This window comes from Ursus maritimus, unplaced genomic scaffold (assembly GCF_017311325.1).
Source record: "Ursus maritimus isolate PB19 unplaced genomic scaffold, ASM1731132v1 scaffold_4, whole genome shotgun sequence".
NCBI classification, from domain to species: Eukaryota; Metazoa; Chordata; class Mammalia; order Carnivora; family Ursidae; genus Ursus; species Ursus maritimus.
The window spans coordinates 10,215,407-10,233,725 of NW_024426552.1; the positions used below are offsets into that span (position 1 = coordinate 10,215,407).

The 18,319-nt window shown below is 43.8% G+C and overlaps 1 protein-coding gene across 4 annotated transcripts in view; it reads left to right on the forward strand.

Annotated features, from left to right (window-relative positions):
* Positions 1-18,319, forward strand: part of RUNX1 (RUNX family transcription factor 1) — a 242,891-nt gene that overhangs the window by 131,173 nt on the left and 93,399 nt on the right. For 3 of the 4 annotated variants that reach the window (XM_040620989.1, XM_040620991.1, XM_040620988.1), the window contains exon 3: positions 16,451-16,489. The exons of the other annotated variant lie outside the window; for it this stretch is intronic. In XM_040620989.1, the coding sequence (XP_040476923.1) occupies positions 16,451-16,489 (39 nt within the window). The remainder of the gene's footprint in view (positions 1-16,450; positions 16,490-18,319) is intronic. 4 annotated transcript variants of the gene reach the window in all.

Here is an 18,319-nt window from a genome sequence, read left to right on the forward strand (position 1 = left end):
GGGGGGGCAAGAGAAGTGTAGCCCTTTGCCTGCTCACCAGACACCGGGGAGCCACAAGCCATGACTCAGGCCCACAAATGGCAGCTTTGGTTTCCCAGGATGGCAGACAGAGAGGGAGTGGGACGTCCCAGCGCCCTCAGGGAAGAGGGCGCTAGGCCGTGAAGAAGGCAGGCGTTGGTGCTGGTTTGCAGAAGCTGATCCCAGAGCCAGGTTACGGAAATCTTGATCTGTTTAAAACTGAATCTGGGATAGACCGGTGATGGGTAGTAAGGAGGACACGTATTGCATGGTGCACTGGGTGTTATACGCAACTAATGAACCATCGAACTTTACATCGGAAACCGGGGATGTACAGTATGGTGACTAACATAATATAATAAAAAAAATTAAAATTAAAAAAAAAGCTGAATCTGTTGCCTCGTTTCGATGTCCACCGCGGCCTATGGGTCACAAAACACTGCATGCTGGCCCTCTCACAACTTGGCGTGGAATAGTTTCAAAAAGGGGGAAGAGTAGGATGAAGGAAAAGAGAAAGACATGGGGTGACCCGAGACAGTTTGGTGCGAGGACCCACCATCCTAAAGATCACGTTTGAATCTTGCAAAGATTTCTCTGCTCCTTTATACTTTCCAACTCTGCAGTCAGCTCATCAACACTCAGGGAGGACGGCCAGGGCCAGAGCCAGAGAGGCCTGGGACGTCACCCAGGGCGAGCCCTCCTGATTCAGCGGAAGAGCTCGCTGCTCTCCACACCTCCTTCTGGAGACGGGCAGGACATCAAACAGAGCATCACCTAGTTTTCTTTCTTCTTCTTCTTTTTTTAAAGAAATGTGATGTGGGCTTTATGAGAACGTTCTTCCCAGAGCTCCTGAGTGGCACCAGGAGGCTACCTCTGTGCCCCAAGGGAGGAATGCCACCCTCTTCCTCTGTCCCGCTCTGTCCTCCTTTCCAGTCCAATTTTCCCAGTTGCAGGCTGGGGGTGGACACGAGACGTGCCAAAAATGAAAGGGGAGGGGTGACGTTACAAACTTATCTGATGGGATCCAAATGGGGTCCATCTGTTTTGCCCATAAAGGAGATACAAGTAACATGAGCAAGCATGAATTGGTCCTGCAGGGGTGGCTGCTCGTTCCAGGGAGCGCGGTACGAAATGGAAGCAGAGCAAGAGTCTTATGAAGACTGTGGCTGCCGTCTGCCCACAAGCGGGACAAGGAGGGCAGACGGAGTTGGCCGGGGGTGATGTCAGCCCTGCCCTCATCGGGCCTGCCTACGATCCAGGACAAGCCGGCCCTTAGCATTTGAGGATTTAATTAGCACAAAAACAAAAGGGATCAAATATTTCCCTGGGATGATGTGCTGCAAAATGTCTTGAAAACAAATAAGACAGTCTCTCTTGTCCCCCAGCACACATGCATCCAAGTGTGAGCATACACACACACACACACACACACACACACAGGCCCTAAGACCATCTCTTACGGCAGAAAGATCAATGACTCGGTTCCTCTTTCTTCAGAATTATAGATAAGCTTTTTACATACCCTGAATCATTGGTCACATTCAATGTATATGCAAAAGAAGTTCAAAGGCCGACCTTGACAAAGGACTTTTGGAGAAAGATGATAAAATGTCTCTGATAAAACACACACAAAAGACTTTAGCAATAAAGACCTACCAATTAGGAAAGCCGGGCTTCGGCAGCGGGTGTGAAACCGTGTTATCTACAGCGTCAGCGCTCAAAGATAGAAGGCTTTATCTGCGCCGCAAGAAGAGAGATTGCACCTCCCCCGAACCATCCTGTCTGCAAAGCCCAGGAAACACCTTGCAGAGGGGTTTGGTGCAACATGCGCTATCCCAGCCCTCAGTGACAGTTAAAATAGTGTCACAACAGAGCGTTGAGCAACGGCCCTGCCAGATCAGCAAAGCCTGTGTTCCAGCCCGCTTTTCCCCCTGGAGAGGCAAATAGGACATTTGGGTGACATTTTTTGGTTCCCCCTTCACTTTCACTGTAGACTCTTAAAGAGAGGAAAGAGACATTCTTCCTTCCATCTTTCCAATAGAGTTTTTAAAAATCCCTTCCGGATGGACATTTCAGGCAGGAGATTAGTGATATTTACTGTTTGCATTTCACCGCAGTGTTCTTGAGACTTTCAAAGGATTCCCCATATCTCTTCTTGGAGATTTATTACTCGGTCCCCGCAACTTCTTCGGGGCTGGAGTTTAATTTATGTGATTGCAATCAGGAAACCGCTTTGAAAGGGAAGAAATCAATTTAGCTCTTCGTGAGTTGTAAATTTTCTGTAAATAAAATTTCACAAGATCCTGCCTTTTTTTTCCCCCAAAAAGTAACAAGATGGCTGTTGGCAGGGCGGCCAGTTTTGGGGAACAACTCTAATGAACAGGTCAGGGGGTCTGAGATCTGCCACTGTTGCAGGACCTTGGAGAAACCACTCATTTTCCAGAGTTTCCTTTCTCTCTTTTCTCATGAACGGAGCCTATAAAGTGTTTGCTGAGGCTGTTTTGAATCTCTCGACAGGATCTGATGTTATTCTAGGAAAGGGTGGCCCTCAAAACCTCTTCCCCCTGGTTTGTTTTGTAATGATCCTTTGCCGGTGATGACTGTGTTTGGTTTTTCAAAGTGCTCAGCAGTTCTGATTTACTTTGGGCTTTTTGAGAACTTCGACAATGGTGGGGGCCAGTGAGGACACTGAGGCACGGGGAGTTTAGGAGAGAGTCACCGAGAGTCACACACTAAGTCACGTCACAAAATGAGCACCAAGAAAAAAAAACAAAAAACTTTTTAGGCCAGAGGTTTTCAAACTGTTTCTGAATAGCAGGCAACAGTAAGAAGAGAATTGTATGCATGACTCAGTCAAAGCATGGGCTTCAGGGTGCAATCCTTTCTCTCACTACTTGCAAAATTCTGTTTCCCACTTATTCATTTTTATTTCTTTCTCTTCCCTTTCTTTAATTTTTATTGGAACGATAATAAGTATCATTATGTTTACTTTACAGCGAATTAGAGGGTCCCAGTCTATGGTTTGGAAGTCACTGTTCAAAAACTTTTTACACGGCAGTGTCCTGCCTTTTTCTAAAGCAGAAATCCAGATGTGCTTCTCCGAGTTCCCAGCCCACAGGTGAGCGCCCACTGGGGTTCTCCTGGCGTGGGCTTCTCGCTCTGTAGCGACCCCCCCCCCCAGTCTGTACACTAAGGAAGGACGGTCCTGAGAGTCAAGCCTTCCACTGCAGGCGGCTCGTGACCCTCCTGGCTTTGAATACGCCATCAAGTCCTAATAAATAATGAATCTGTTTGCATGGTACTCCCAATAAAGTCAGAAGTAGAACTGGGGCTGTTCCCTAAAAATGGCATATGGCTCTCTAAATAAAGGGCTTTAATGCATTTTATATTTAAACTATAAGGTCATGGGCTCAAACCCAAAGTGAGATGGACTTTGCTCCGTAAGTACATTCTGGAAAAGTCGCTGAAATATTTATCCATCTATCTGGGTTCTGTGTCTCTAAAGCAGCTCATTTCCTTGCACCACACATCTACAGTGGACCTGTTTGCAAACCGGCCTTGAGCTGGGCAGGGGCTCCCTTTCAGGAGCAAAGGCCGTCCCTTCGGAAAGTCATTGTCTAGGAAACTTCTTGCATGAGAAATACGAAGAATAACATTGTTTCTGACACAACACATGCAACTCAGAGACTGATTTCTATGTGCACCTGGTCAAATTCTTCCTTTCTGTGCTCCGTCTCAATGAGGCCGCATTGTTTAACCCGTGAAGCCTAAGGGGATCATAGTTCCAAACTTAATAGGATTATTAAGAGGATTATAGGTGATAATGCCTGGGCAGTCCTTGCCACAAGGCCTCTAATGCCGAAGTAGCTCGCTCATTGTTCGAGACCATTATTATTTGTCCGCTAACACTTGCTAAGTCATCAGAACCGTATTAGCACTAGTAAGACTTTTCCCTTTCTATGAGTCAATTCCACAGCTTTCTCTGTTCTCGAAGGCTAGGATCACTCAGTGGGCTCCCCAGAGGTCAAACCACCTAGTCTCTTGACTTCAGGTAATGAACCCCCAAACCTGTCAACGCCTAGCAGAGCCAAAATGCAGCCCATGTGAGAACTGCTGTCATGCTCTCCAGGCTGTTCCTGAGATGCTAAATTACGTCCTTGACCCACTAAGTCAATTGTATCTATGCGTATGTATTAGTGGTCTTTTTAAAAACAGAAAAGGCTCACAATTACTATTAAAGACCCAAAATTTTGTCTCAGAGGGGAACTTAGCTTTTCTCAGGAATGCTGACTTAGAAGGCAAGTCACAAGGGCCTTTCTTCCTTCTGTTCCAAACAAAATAAACAGACCTCCCGCAGAGAGTTCTTGTTCCCAGGTTGCTGCTGAGGCCTTATTTGGGGTATCCGTACTTTGGAATTGAACGGGCCAAAATCTTAAAGACCAATAAGGAGAAGATATTTTTTCAGAATTTTTTTTTAACCTGGGGGCGGGAGTGGGGAGAGCTAGAAAAGCTTCAGGTGATCTAGCAGTTTCTAGATACTTAGTCACTTTTCTTTTCTCGTTCCCGATATTTCGAGCTTAGTAAAAACCAAGAGAACATTCCACCTGTGCTGTAGCCTCTCCTGTGGGATTGCTGGTTCAGTATAACTTGCTAGGTTGGATCTGAATTTGTATCTAATTTTACTCGCAAGAATTCTAGAACACTTTTAAATATCACGATGACTAGTAACAGAATAGCATTCTCATTAAGGACATTTGTCTTCTGCTGCTTTACCTTTAAGGCAGTCTCTATCATGTTTTCACTAAAGAAATGTCTTGTGGCGAGGAGGCGGGGAGGGGAGTCTGATTAATCAAACCTTCATTTTTTCATAATCGGGGGAAAGAATACACAAAAGCGAAATTAAGTTTCCATGTAACTCTATTTCCTTCTCATTCCTAGCTTCCAAGGAGTTAACCAGAAATCTTAATCCATCTCCACTCTCATTGGAAATCATTTCAGGAACGAAATGAAAATTGCTAGCCTCTCTATGCCTGAGGCAAAAAGAGAAGAAATCTCCTGTGGGCTGGGTTAGTGAGGTGGAAGAAATCGACATCTCGCACTTGGCTTCATGTCCTTGTTGCATTTGCCACTGTTCAATCATGATCTGCAGAACAGTGTGGGACTCAAGAGAAGGGGTCTGCCCAGGTGGCTTAGACAGGGCCCCCCAGGCAGTTTCCGGACAGTGTCTGTCCTTCATTCAGCTCACCCTGGGGCAGGCTCCCTTTTCTTTCCTCCTTAGAAGCCCACTTCATTACATAGTGTCTCCAGCACGAGCTCTTGGTGAAACAAATCGTTTCTACTTGAGAAGTGGTAAGGAAATACATTAGATCCGGGGTCTTTTTTCTCTGAAAAGTAAGATGCTCCCTAAATCAAGGACGTGACTATCACAGAAGGTTTTATAATTAAATGCTTTTTTAAAAAATTCCAGAGGTCCACATTTATTTAAATACTTTCTGCATGCCCTTTTTCAAAACTTACCCTAGAATGCTGTATTAAGCCCTCATGCTTTGAAATTCTCCTCGGAGAGGAGTGTCTTCATATGCATTTGAATTGTCTAAGGTAACTAGGGAAGCAAGAAAAATGGAAGCACTTTACAGTTACTAAGCATCAGTGTTCTCACTGGTCCAGAGTTCAACTAGAAATGAACTAGAGTTCATTTGGGGGCTCATTTGTCACCAGGATGGAGCAGCCATCTATTCCTTTTCTCTTTGGATTAAAAAAAAAAACTACCTTCTCTGCAAAAATGTGTGATTAAGTCTTCAAGTGTTGGGGCGCCTGGCTGGCTCAGTGGGTTAAGCATCTGACTCTTGATTTCAGCTCAGGTCATGATCTCAGGGTTGTGAGATTCAGTCCTGAGTTGGGCTCCGAGCTGGGTGTGGAGCTTACTAAAGATTCTCTCTCTCCCTCTGTCACTCCCCCTGCTCTCTTTCTCTCTCTCTCTCTAAAAAAAAAGAAAAAAAAAGTCTTCAAGTGTTGTTTGCATGCTTAATCATTTTTAATAATTTTTGGATGGTCCCTGCATATTGCTTTCATCGTACATACAAGTTGGAAATTCGCCAACAGATGGTCATTTTTTTGATGTTTTTGTTTAATTTTGTTAAAAATTATTTTTGTCCTTCCTCTCTGCCTTTCAAGAACAGGTGACCACTATAGAATTAGTTTTATTCATTTATTCATTCAAAAAAAAAAGGTAACAAAATTTGCTTTGATTGTTTCTGAAAAATAGATTTAAATCACAGCATTTATCCAAGCAAACACAAAACAATCATATCAAAAAGTTCAAATCTTACTTAAGCACTTTTTGATTGAGAAATAAACAATGATGTGTCCTAAGAAATCTTCACAGAAGTTTTTAATATCCCCTTTCATCATGTGTATGGTACACTATTCATAAAAATGTGATTATTACTAGAACATAATAATATAGTACTAATGTAATCTGAAAATATGTAACCAACCATTACAATGCAGATCTTGGGATTTTATAAGACAGAAAATGTAATTATGTAATTAGAGAACAGAATGATCTCTTCTATTATTGCTTTTTTTTTTTTTTAACTGTTTTTTATTTCGTACTACAAGGTGAACTTTTCAGGCTTTTGTGGAGTGTGATAATTCGATGGCCCCACAGCAAAGCAGAGCAGCGATAGTATTAGCCTACTGTTTCTTTTTTTTTAAGATTTTATTTGTTTATTTGACAGAGAGAGAGACAGCGAGCGAGAGGGAACACAAGCAGGGGGAGTGGGAGAGGAAGAAGCAGGCTCCCAGCAGAGGAGCCTGATGCGGGGCTCGATCCCAGAACGCTGGGATCACACACGCTCTGAGCCAAAGGCAGACGCTTAACGACTGAGCCACCCAGGCGCCCCTAGCCTACTGTTTCATATGAAATTCTGTTTTCCACATCTAGAGATAGCAGGATTAACATGAGAGGATCTGCCTTCTTATCGGAGCGCGTGGAGAACACTCTAAGGCCAACATTTGGCAATTTATTATTTCATGGATCAATATCAATTTCTCAGCAACTCCTTACAGAGACCTACACATCTCACTCCCTCTTGATTCTTGAGCAGATTCCGGGACAGACGGTTGATTCAGCACCGAGAATTTATCTCAAACTGCTGTGGTCCCTCTCTAATGATTTCTGCTACAATTGTGGGAAATTTCTCTACCGTCTGTGGGGGACCACGGATAGGACAATCGTGCTAAGTTGACTCTTGGTTCCCCTTTTTCCTCCTTCCCCTCCCCACTCAAAATCCAGGTCCACTCCTGCCGTAGGCTGACCTAGTTCTGAGTCCAAGCAGGTCAATTTCTCAGAATTCCAGGTGGCATTTATATATACACGGTCATGGTGCTGATCACTTCGCAGGCGAGAAAACTGAGGCTGGGCCGAGGTAGCTCTCTAAGGGGCCCCGGGCCATCTGGCTAGTAGCACGCTGACGCCCCCTTCCAGGTGTGCCTCTACCGCGGAGAGATACGCTGGGTGCTCCTGCCTCAGACGTACCGGGGGCTTAGGTTGGTTGCATGAACCATGCAGTCCAACAACTTCAAAGCTTACCTTCTGCTGTTGGGAGGGAGGCGAACGTTTTCACCCGCCATCATCCCATCACTTGAAGATCTATATATTATATATATACTTGGCTGCCTCGTTACCCACCATGGTCCACATTTAAGATCACGTGGGCTCCCTCACTGCTCCGTCAGCTCACAAGGGGTCACTGGGCTCATTTTATCAAACTGCCCTGTACTTCCTCCCCAGCCCCCCTTCCTATGTCCAGCAGCTCAAGAACTGGTTAAATGGACTCACCTAGTTATTTTAAACATACATGTTGCATGGGGGGAAAAATCATACCTTCCTATATTTCACAATTCCCCAGTAAGAGAGGAAAGGTAAATCATACACACAAAGAATAAAATAAACTGCTTCCCGGGGGAGGAGAGTTCACTGTGGAATGATGTGGGGAACGAGGCTCGAGGCTCGACATTCATTACGACATTCATTCATCGATTTTTTACACGACTTCGTAAAATTGTGTGTTGTTTCTCATCCACTGTGGCAGGAATGGTTTAAATCTATTAACTGAATTTTAGCCTAAAGTCAAGCAGACTTAGAAGCAGGGGCGCCTGGGTGGCACAGTGGTTAAGCATCTGCCTTTGGCTCAGGGCGTGATCCCGGCGATCTGGGATCGAGCCCCACATCAGGCTCTTCTGCTATGAGCCTGCTTCTTCCTCTCCCACTCCCCCTGCTTGTGTTCCCTCTCTCGCTGGCTGTCTCTATCTCTGTCGAATAAATAAATAAAATCTTTAAAAAAAAAAAAAAGAAGTTATAGCTATTTTATAGACCCGACGTCGATCAGCCACCAGAAAGGTTTATTGCTGTAACCTTCCCCAGTGAGGGGACTCAAAACCATGGGAAAGCACATCAACTCACCCCCCTGTTCAGTAGACTTTGAGATGCTCCTTGATGCTGAGTGCTTTCCCATAGTGCTGGGATAAGGGATATCAGTCAAAGAGGAGACCAGTTTCATGCAGAGAGTGGTTTTTCAGCCTTTCACTGAAAACCACCTTCTGTCTGTGGCTAATGAGCCAAAGAAAATGTGGAGAAGATCCACATCCCTTCTAAGTCTCCACACACCAGCCTCTTGACCTCTGTGCTCAACCCACAAGACCAAGGGGTGGCTGGAACCCAGGTACGTTTGCCCTAAAGAGATGCTTGGACCTTCAGAGGTTCCCAGCAGCCCCTGAGATCAATGCAGGGAGGCAGAGCCAGTGGTTTCTGTAACTGATCTGGCCCCGTATCTTCTCCTGTTATTTTTTCTGAGCACTGGAGGACAGAGAGGAGGATGCACTCCGTAACTCAGACCCACAGCTGCCTCCCCAGTTTGAGCTATTACTGTATTTTAACTGGAAGATTGTCAGCAAATGGACACACTGAGTGATTGGGGGGGAGGAATGCTATATTTCAAAATAAACCTGTTTATAGGAAATGCTATTGGAGAAAAAGTATCATTTAGCCACTTTGCAATTCTATTTTAAAATCATGGCCTATTAGAAATAGAACTTCTTGTTCTAATCCGTGTGGCTTACATGAAATTCATAGGAAACTAATTTTGTGGTAAAAGAGACAGGAGATGCTTCGGTAATCGTCTCTCAGAGCTCGCAGAAGCCGGAGCGCTATCATATAGGCGGATCCATCAGTGGCTTGTAGACGTTAAGTGCGTGAGGTTATCTGTGGCTCCTCCGTGGCTGTGAAGATACAGCAGAGGTGTCGACTGTGGTTAGTAGGCTTTTACAGTTCAGTTGCCGTCTCTGTCTGTGTGTCCTTCTGCGTCTTCGTCAATCAAGTGATCCTGCAGTACGAATTCTGACCTTTGCTTCAGGAGAGCCCAGAGGGAAGGGACGCATCAGGAAAGATGCATGACTTATTAGCCTTCCCTGATAGCAAGGTTAAAAACAGGGCTCCCTTGAGCACTGGCCCAACAGTAGCAACACTGCTGTTCGGAGGGAATTGTCATCTTGGATGGTCACTCTAGAACTGCGGCGTCCAGAACAGTAGCCACCGGCCACAGGTGACTCTTGAGGGCTCCAAACGTGGCCAGACTGAATTGAGATGTGCTAGGAATGCAGGGTACACACAGGGCTTCCAAGGCTTAGTGCAAAAACAAACAAACAAAAACAAAAATAGAAAGAATGTAAAAATACATCAACGATTTTTATATTGATTACATGTTGAAATGAAAATGTTTAAGACAGAGTAAAATAAAATATATGATTAAAATTAATTTCACCCATTTCTCTTTACTCTGCCCCTCCCCCCAACTTGTGCTCGCTCTCTCTCTCTCTCTCGCTCTACTCTCTCTCTCAAATAAATAAAATCTTAAAAGAAAAAAAAAGAAAGAAAGAAACTTGACTAGTGATAGTGTAATGATACAAACCATCTTGCAACCTGGTCAGCTGGCTGGTCACATCCGTGCGCTCCAGAGGCAAACTGCATGGGTTGAAATTGGGCAATTACTAAATCTCTTGTTTTTTCACTGGTGAAGAGAAGAACGATGGGCCATTTGTTGCCAGATGCTTACATGGAGGAATACCTGTAAAGGATTTGGTGTAAGTCTATTCGAGGGTGCCCCGATGAAAGGAAATTCTGTTATCCCAGCTGTCTTAGTCGGCTCAGGCTGCTTGCAGAAAATCCCATAGATGAGTGGCTTCAACAATGGAAATTTATTTCTCACAGTTCTGGGACTGAAAGTCCAAGGTCGGAGTGCCCGGCACGGCCACATTCCAGTGAGAACCCTCTTCCTGGCTTGCCGATGGCCAACTTCTCACTGTGCGCCCGCATGAGGCAGAGAGAGGGAAAGAGAGAGAAAGCTCTCTGACCTCTTCTCCTAAGAGCACTAATCCCATCATGAGAACCCCGCCTTTGTGACTTCATCTAAACCCAATTACCACCCAAAGGCCACACCTAATACCATCACACTGGGGGTTAGGGCTTCACATTATGAATATGGGGTGGGGGGGACATAATGATTCAGTCCATAGCAATAATTTAAAAAGCCAAATCAGAACGAGCTTTGATGTCAATTTGCATTTGGCCATGCTGTTTAACAAAACGTTTTGGACACTGTAGGCTCTTGTGTGCTGCTGAGTGTTGGGCACAATTTTTGCTGGATACTGGGCCGGGGCTCTTGCCTTCTCTGAGTGTCGTCCTTCCACCGAGGGGCATTGAGAACTTGTGGGAAAGGCGGGATCTCAGGCCTCACCCAAACCTGTTGAATCAGAATCCGTACTTAACCAGATCCGCAGGGGCTTCCGAAAGCACATGGGGTTTATGCAGTGCTGCCTAGAGATTCATGAAGGAGGAAGCAGCCTCACCAGCGAGCTGTTCGAAATCTAGTGGTTATGTGTTTGTGTGGGGGTGAGGGTGAATCACAAGACAATAAGACAATTATACAGCTGACATTAAGGGAGCCCAATAAAAGATATCCTTGCTCCCCGGTGATCCAGAACCAACTGTGGGCAGACAAAGTAGTCAGGTAGCCAGGGATTAAAATATCAGCTTTATCACCAAGGATTTGGGGAGTCCATGATTCAGAATATGGCTTCTTACCATGGAACCCCAGGAATAGAGACTTACTCATTAGCACACAGGCAGTGCTTCCCCAACGCGAAGAGTGGAGGGGAAGAGCATGCTCAGAGTACTAATTTTCTATTCCTGCCACACTACCAAATTACCACAAATTAAGCAGCTCACACCACACCCACTTATTAGTTCATAGCTCTGTAGGTCAGAAGTCCAGTTGGGCTGGAACAAATTCTCAGCTCAGACACAAGGCCTAAAACCAAGGTGTTGGCCAGGCTGAGCTCTTATCTGGAGGCTTTAGGGGAAAATGTACTTCCGGGCTTCTGCAGGTTATTGGCAGAAGGCAGTTCCTTAGGACTGCAAGATGGCATCCCGTTTCCCTGCTGGTTGTCAGCCTGGGGTCACCTATAGTGACTGCTCTCCATTCCTGCACATGGCCGGCTCCATCGTCCAGCCAACCATGCATGCACGTCCGAGCCTTCTCTACCTCATTTCTGCCCCAGCCTGGGGAAACTCCGCTTTTAAAGGTCTCACGTGATTAGAGGAGACCCCCAGGGTAATTGTCCTTCTGGTTGACTCCAAGTCAACTAACTGATCAGTGACATTGATCACATTAGAAAAATTCCTTTTGCCAAATAACATGGCCAGGGCACAACACCTCATTCTAGTCACAGTCCTACAGATTAGGGTGGGAAGTCTTGGGGGTCCATTTTAGGATTCTGCCTCTATGCCTGGTTTCTATTTCCAAAGCTACTAACCAAGCAATTTAGTCTTTTATGGTGGAGGATGAATGAGGTTGTGGCAAGAGGCCAAGAGGTTTACAACAAAGAATATCACTCCACATAGAAACCAGAAATCATTGCTTCCCTCTTACCCACCCCACTCCTCAATGTATTCAAATAGCTATGACTCCAAGTAGAATATAGTTCAAGGGTCACTCAAGGACATGGAGAACATGAGGAAGCATATATTTGGTCCTTGTGAGAAAACCTCACCTGAGGCACAGGGATCTGACTCCAAGATGGTGATGGAAGGTAGCCCTTAATCCTGCAGGACCGTGCAGAAGAGCTTGCTCTGAAGTTGGGGTACATAAGGGATGCCTTCTGTGACAGAATCAGCAGAGCAGTAGTATGGGAGATCAATCTGCAAGTACTATATGAAAATAATAGAAGCTCCTTCATGGGAGACCTTTGCAGGAGATCTGGTGAAAAGTCATGAGAACCTGCACCAGAATGATGGCAATAGGGATAGAAAAGGGGGGTAAATAATAACAAAGAAACCAAAAAGAGGACTTGGAAGCCCTGGATGAGGTCAAAGATAAATCCATGGATCCATTTTTGGAAACTGGGAGGATGATGGTGCAATGCGCAACGCAAGAAGAGCTAGGTTGGGGTGGGAGCTGATGAGTCTGACCTTGATTCTCTCATATCTTCAACACACACACCCCCCCCACACACACATACCCCTCAACTTTGGACTTTCCCTCTCTCTGCCACCCCACCTTTTCCCTCCCTCTTCCACCAAGCACATGCCTCCCCCTCCCTCATCCATTCGCCGCCCCCATCCTCTGCCCCACTGAATGTCTTCTAGCAAAGCTTACCATGGCTCGCCTAGAGACAAATCCAATGTAATTGTTTTAGTCCTCATCCCCTTGGCCCCTCCTTGGCCTTGGCCTTTGAGACATGACTTTCCTCCCCAAACTCCCATCTTCTTTTATTTTAAAGACTCTAGTCTCTCCTCTTTCTCTTCCCAGCTCAATGACTTTGGTGGTTCCATCTTCTTCTAGTCAACCCTTGAGATGTTGATAATCTCAGACTCCATCCATGCTCCCTTCTCCCAGACACAGTCTCTGTACGATGTGAAGCCACCACAGATCTGTGACGACCTCCACCCTAAATTCCTGACTGTTTTCCCCATCAACACCTACAGCTCCGTTCTGTTCATCCAAAGTCAGTTTCTCGTGTCTACCTCCAAACCCCTCCTCTTCCGGTCTCTACTGCTGGTAATGGTGCCTGGGCCAGAAGCAGGGAGACCCCTCTCTCCTCCCACTACCGCCCCTTCTTCCATCTCCATTGTTCCCACCTTAATGCAGATGTTCACAATTCCTTGTATGACAACTGCAGTAGCTCCCCTGCTCCTTATCTCTACCCCCTCCTACTCACCTACCCACTTCTGACTTTCCTCAAAAAATTAATCATGTGGTTCCCCAGATTTCAAGGCTCTGATAGAACCCATTGCCCTCATGCTGAAGTGCGATTTCCTCAGGTTTGTAAGCTGCCTCTGACCTGTGTTCACGTCTGCCAGCATTGAGTCATTGCTGAGTGCCCTGATCCCAAAACTCACACACCAACTATACTAGAACTGACCTGTGGCTCTGTTTCACACTGACGTGTGGCTCTGTCTCACAAATTTTTCACGTCTTTTCCTGCTGATCCTTCTGCCAAGGGTGCCTTCTCCCCTGTCCCCTCCCACCCCCCTAAACCCTTCCTCCAGCCTCACCAACCACCTGGTAAAAACCTACTTAGTCCCAGGAGTCCCATCAAGTATCGCCTCTACTACAAAGGAAGGCCTTCCCGAGGCCACCAAGTGGTATGCCCTTTTCTTTTTCCTGTATCTCCTTCCACCATCTTCCTGGAGCCATGACAGTCCATGGACACTCAGTAACACCATCACACTCCATTCCTCTCCTCTATTTGTCCTCTGTTACCAACTAGCCCAGTACTCTGCCTGGCACATAGAAAGCTTTAGAGAAATGCTGAGGGAAGATCAAATACTTGATATCTGGGAAAGTCCCAAAGATGTCATTTTGAATGAGTGGAGGCAGGAGAGGACTAGAAAGCCATTTAATATTTATTAAGAATTTAAAAGCTAAACGGACCTTGACCTGGTCCTCAGACTCTGCGGATGGCCAGAAATAACTTCAGACTGTGACTCCTAAACATTTGAGATTTGCAGTGTAAAGAAGATCTCGGGGATAGTGTCTAATGGAGATGATGAGACCGGGGAGGATCAAACTGACAGATGAGATCAGAGCTTAATTTTTCAGAGCTTTTCCAAGGATACCCATGAAAATGCATAGTTGTGGCCAGAAAGAAACATAGCTCATCATGCATTGAGACCCATATGCGGACATGCGCGCGCGCGCGTGTGTGTGTGTGTGTGTGTGTGTGTGTGTGTATCCTCAGAGTGGAGTGACTTTGTCAAGCTTCCTAAACCCTCCGAGTGCGAGGTTCCTCATCGGTAAAACGGAGATGGTAATGGTGTTGTGGTAAGGATTCATGGCTTTGTTGTGGCAAGGTATATGAAAGCCTTTTGGCCATTACCTGGCACTTAGCAGCATTCAGTGAGAGGAAGGGAGAGAGAGAGAAAGGGATGGAGGGAGGGAGCTGGAGGGTAAGCTGGCCAAATTGAGCTCTTGCTGCCATCAGCACTCAAGATGGCTCCTCTCTTACAGTTTAGGTTCTAGCACCTTCAACAACTCTGGGCCAATGACTGCAACCCTCCGTGCAAACCTCCACAGGCGCCCCCCCCCCCCAAGTTTAATGGTGTGCCCTGTGGCCTCAAGGCTACAGACACAGGACAAACTAAGGCCACTTCCAACGGACAACACGCACCCCTTTCAAACTTTGCTCACTTTTGCTCTTGCTTTTAGGTTAAAAAAAAATCTTGGGTTTTCTCTCAGAACCAGTGAAATATTAGGTGTGTAAATAAAACATTTGCTTTTCTACTTTATTCCTCCTGTTTCTCAGCCTCTGGCATGGAAAGGCTTCTCAGGGTCTCTCTAGACACTTTCCAGGGTGGTTGGTTCTACTGGGTCCTCCGTAGTATGAATTCCGCTGTCTGGTTGGTATTACCGTTGTGGATTCCTCCCCATGCTTATTCGAAGTGCACTTAACTAATTTCAGGGTACATTTGCTATTTCTTACCTTATCATTCATAACTAGTGCAAATGATTTTTCCCTGCTCTATTTTTTTTTAAATCTTTATGGAGTCATTTTATGTACATGCAAACCACAATTTTGGTGTTTCATTTTTTGTTTTGTTTTGTTTTGTTTTGTTTTGTTTTGTTTTAAGGGTGCTCCTTGGAAACTGTACCTATTTAATTGCTTTAATCTTTCATCATAGGGCAGTCCTTTAGAACCCCTTATTATTTTAGTTGTTCTTTTTGCTTTGGCAAAAAATGTAAGACGAAGGAGCTGTAAATCTTGTTCTCCTGCCTATTTAAACAGCGTCTGGAAATCTGAAATAATTACCTCCTTTCTTTGTTTGAAAATTTTTTTAAGATATATTAATATTGTGGAGTAAAGTTGAAAGCTTTAGGTCTGCAATTTTCGAAATGCTCAAATCCTAAGGCTTTGAAAATTGGTGTCTCCTCCATGTTAACCATTCAGGGCTGAGCAATATCAATATACAAGGCTGATCCAGTAATTTCAAGATCAGCACATTGCATGTAGATACACTAAGGAAAGAGAAGTAGCTTCAGATGACTTTGCTTAATGGGTTTACCTATAACTGTACATACAGCGGTATATAAGTGATCCGTATATGAATATTATCATACGATGGTTATTTTCAATAATAATTGATATCATCTCTTATTTCAAGAAGGAGAGGTTTCAGTATAAATAATCTGCACTCTTAGCAAGGGGAAGGAGAGTAAAGCAAGCAAAGAGGAAATATTTCCAAACTATCCTATTGGAAGTAAATTATGATCATATTTACCTATCAGTTTGTTTCTTTCAAAAGGTGTATCCAAAATTGTTTATCTTCGTTGCTTTAAAAAACTTAGTTTTTATTTCTTGCATTTCACCTCTGCTGTAATACCAATTTTCAAGTGTTTTGGCATTAAGTTAGGGTTTGGTTTTAATTTCACCTTGAATTCTGATTCACTTTTACATTCTCCAAATATATTTCTGACGTTCATAAATAAATCACATTGGCATCACATACAGAGCGTTAAAGAGGTGATTCTATGAAAGATAAAGTTTCAGTTAGCTAGCAATGGAAAATATTGGTTAAAATCCCCTAAAGCCATCTGCAAATGTAACAGTTCATTTGTTATTTGCTGGTTTAATGTTTTAAGCTATTTTTGTGCCAGAGCTGGACAATATGCTCTAAAAATCCCCAGTGCTAAAAAGTGTAAGGGACAATCGACCAAAAAAATAAAAAATAAAAAAAAATAAGTGGGGGAAATTTAGTTTTTATACCTGCATGTATTACAATTAGAATAAAACTCATCAACTATCAGTAAATTTGGTGTTTGCTGTCAGTATATTTATACAATTGTTTTTATTTTCCTACTTTCTGTTCTTTCAGAATGTGTACATGGAATGAATCCATCTAGAGATGTTCACGGTATGTTGGATTCCAAATTATTTTTTTATAAAATATGCACATTCATATGTGCATATACATGATTTTTAATCTATGTAAATCTATAAATAACTTCTGACCTAAATTAGCCAAATAATTGAGGCTTTTTTTTTTTTGCTGATTCAAAAATACTTAAAAGCTGTTCTTCGTATTGTAAATATCAAACCATATAAAACATTCCAGTGAAACTTTAAATGATACCCTCGGTCCTGCAGAGTAGTTTACCACAGGTGTATTCTGCTGTTATTAAATGACTCTACATGACTCTCTGAAAAAAATAGAGCTTGGCTTCTATCTGTTATAACCTAGTTTATTACCTTTGTTACAACAGTGGCAATGCAAAATTTTTATGAGGGCAAAATGTTTACTAAGCATCCTAAATTTGAAAAGATTAATTTTGAAAAATTAAATTTTATTATTTTAAAAATTTAAATTTAAAAAATCTCTCCGTTTGCTACTTGTGAGCTGCACAATTATGATGTTAGAGTGAACAGTTCACACGTCAAGCACCTAATCCTATGAAAACATTCCCACGCAGGAAGGATATAGTGGCAGAACGAAAGAATCCTGTCCCCAAAGTAACTAGATTTCAAAAGTAAAATAATCTCAGAACCACTGCAGAGGGGAGGGGGGGGATGTTTAAATTCCAGTATTGAAAACTGGATGGTGTGTATAGCAGGTTATTTGCACAGACATTAACATGTTACTCTTCACAAAAATGTTCTCCATCCTTGTAACATTGTATCAACTGTACCAATTTGGTCCAGAAACACTAGCAAAATACATTCTCTGGTTTTTATTTCATTGAAATGGTCCACTGAAATAGAAATATTTTTTCCTAGAAATATTACATTTTTAGAAATGTAATTTTAGAAATATGTTACCCAGAGAAGAGAATTTTGATTTTAAAGAATGGATGAGATTCTAATCTTATCTTTAGGCATATTTTATTTTTTAGAGGGGTTTAAAACAGCAAAAGTGTAAAATATTTAGATATTTTCTGAGGCCACTTAATTATATATTTACTTAAAGTTGAAGAAGAACGTCAATGAGCTGATATTTTTCCCAGTTAAATTCCTATTTTTCTTCCCACTAACCAAATAGCACTTTTAAAATTTCCTGTGAAAACTTACAGTTCATTCCTGTTAGGAGCATTATTGGAATTTCCCCCACACAGCAAATTTGGAAAAATCCATCATATAGCATCAGCCCAACACATCGCTTCGTTGTATTTTTTTTTATTTTGTATAATGACAAGAGTAAATTTTAGTATTATTCCAGGAGTGAATTTGGTAATGTTTCCTTTCTTGGACAGGCAGAGAAAGGGAAATTCTATATTGCCGCTAACAGGGGCGCTTTTGGTGGGAAGGAACTCTTCATTTCGTATGCGATGTTAATGAACTTAGTAAGGTCTTTAAAAAGTCTCTCAGACTAAGGGACTCCAGGGTCCACCTTAGCTGAGCCGCGCGCAGCCTGCTTTCCATTCATTTTAGTTCCTTGGCAAGGAAGGTTGCTGTGTTTTGTTTGTTTCTGGTTTTCAAGTGTGCACCGCACAGCGCAGTCAGAGCCAGCGCGGGTCCCGGGAACCTTAAATGCGCGGCGGCCGGATTTAGAATATATCAGCAAAAGCTTTTCTTGCCCTTATCATCCTTGTCGACGTTCAAACTCGAGATTTATTGGTTGAAACTCAGCTGAGCAGCGCCCACGGTGCTGCCCTTGAAGGGCTAAACTTCGTGCATCTATCCCTGTACCTCTTTTCTAAGGGAGGGAACTTGACCCCGCCGGGGAGAGTCCGACCGGCTTCCCCTCGCA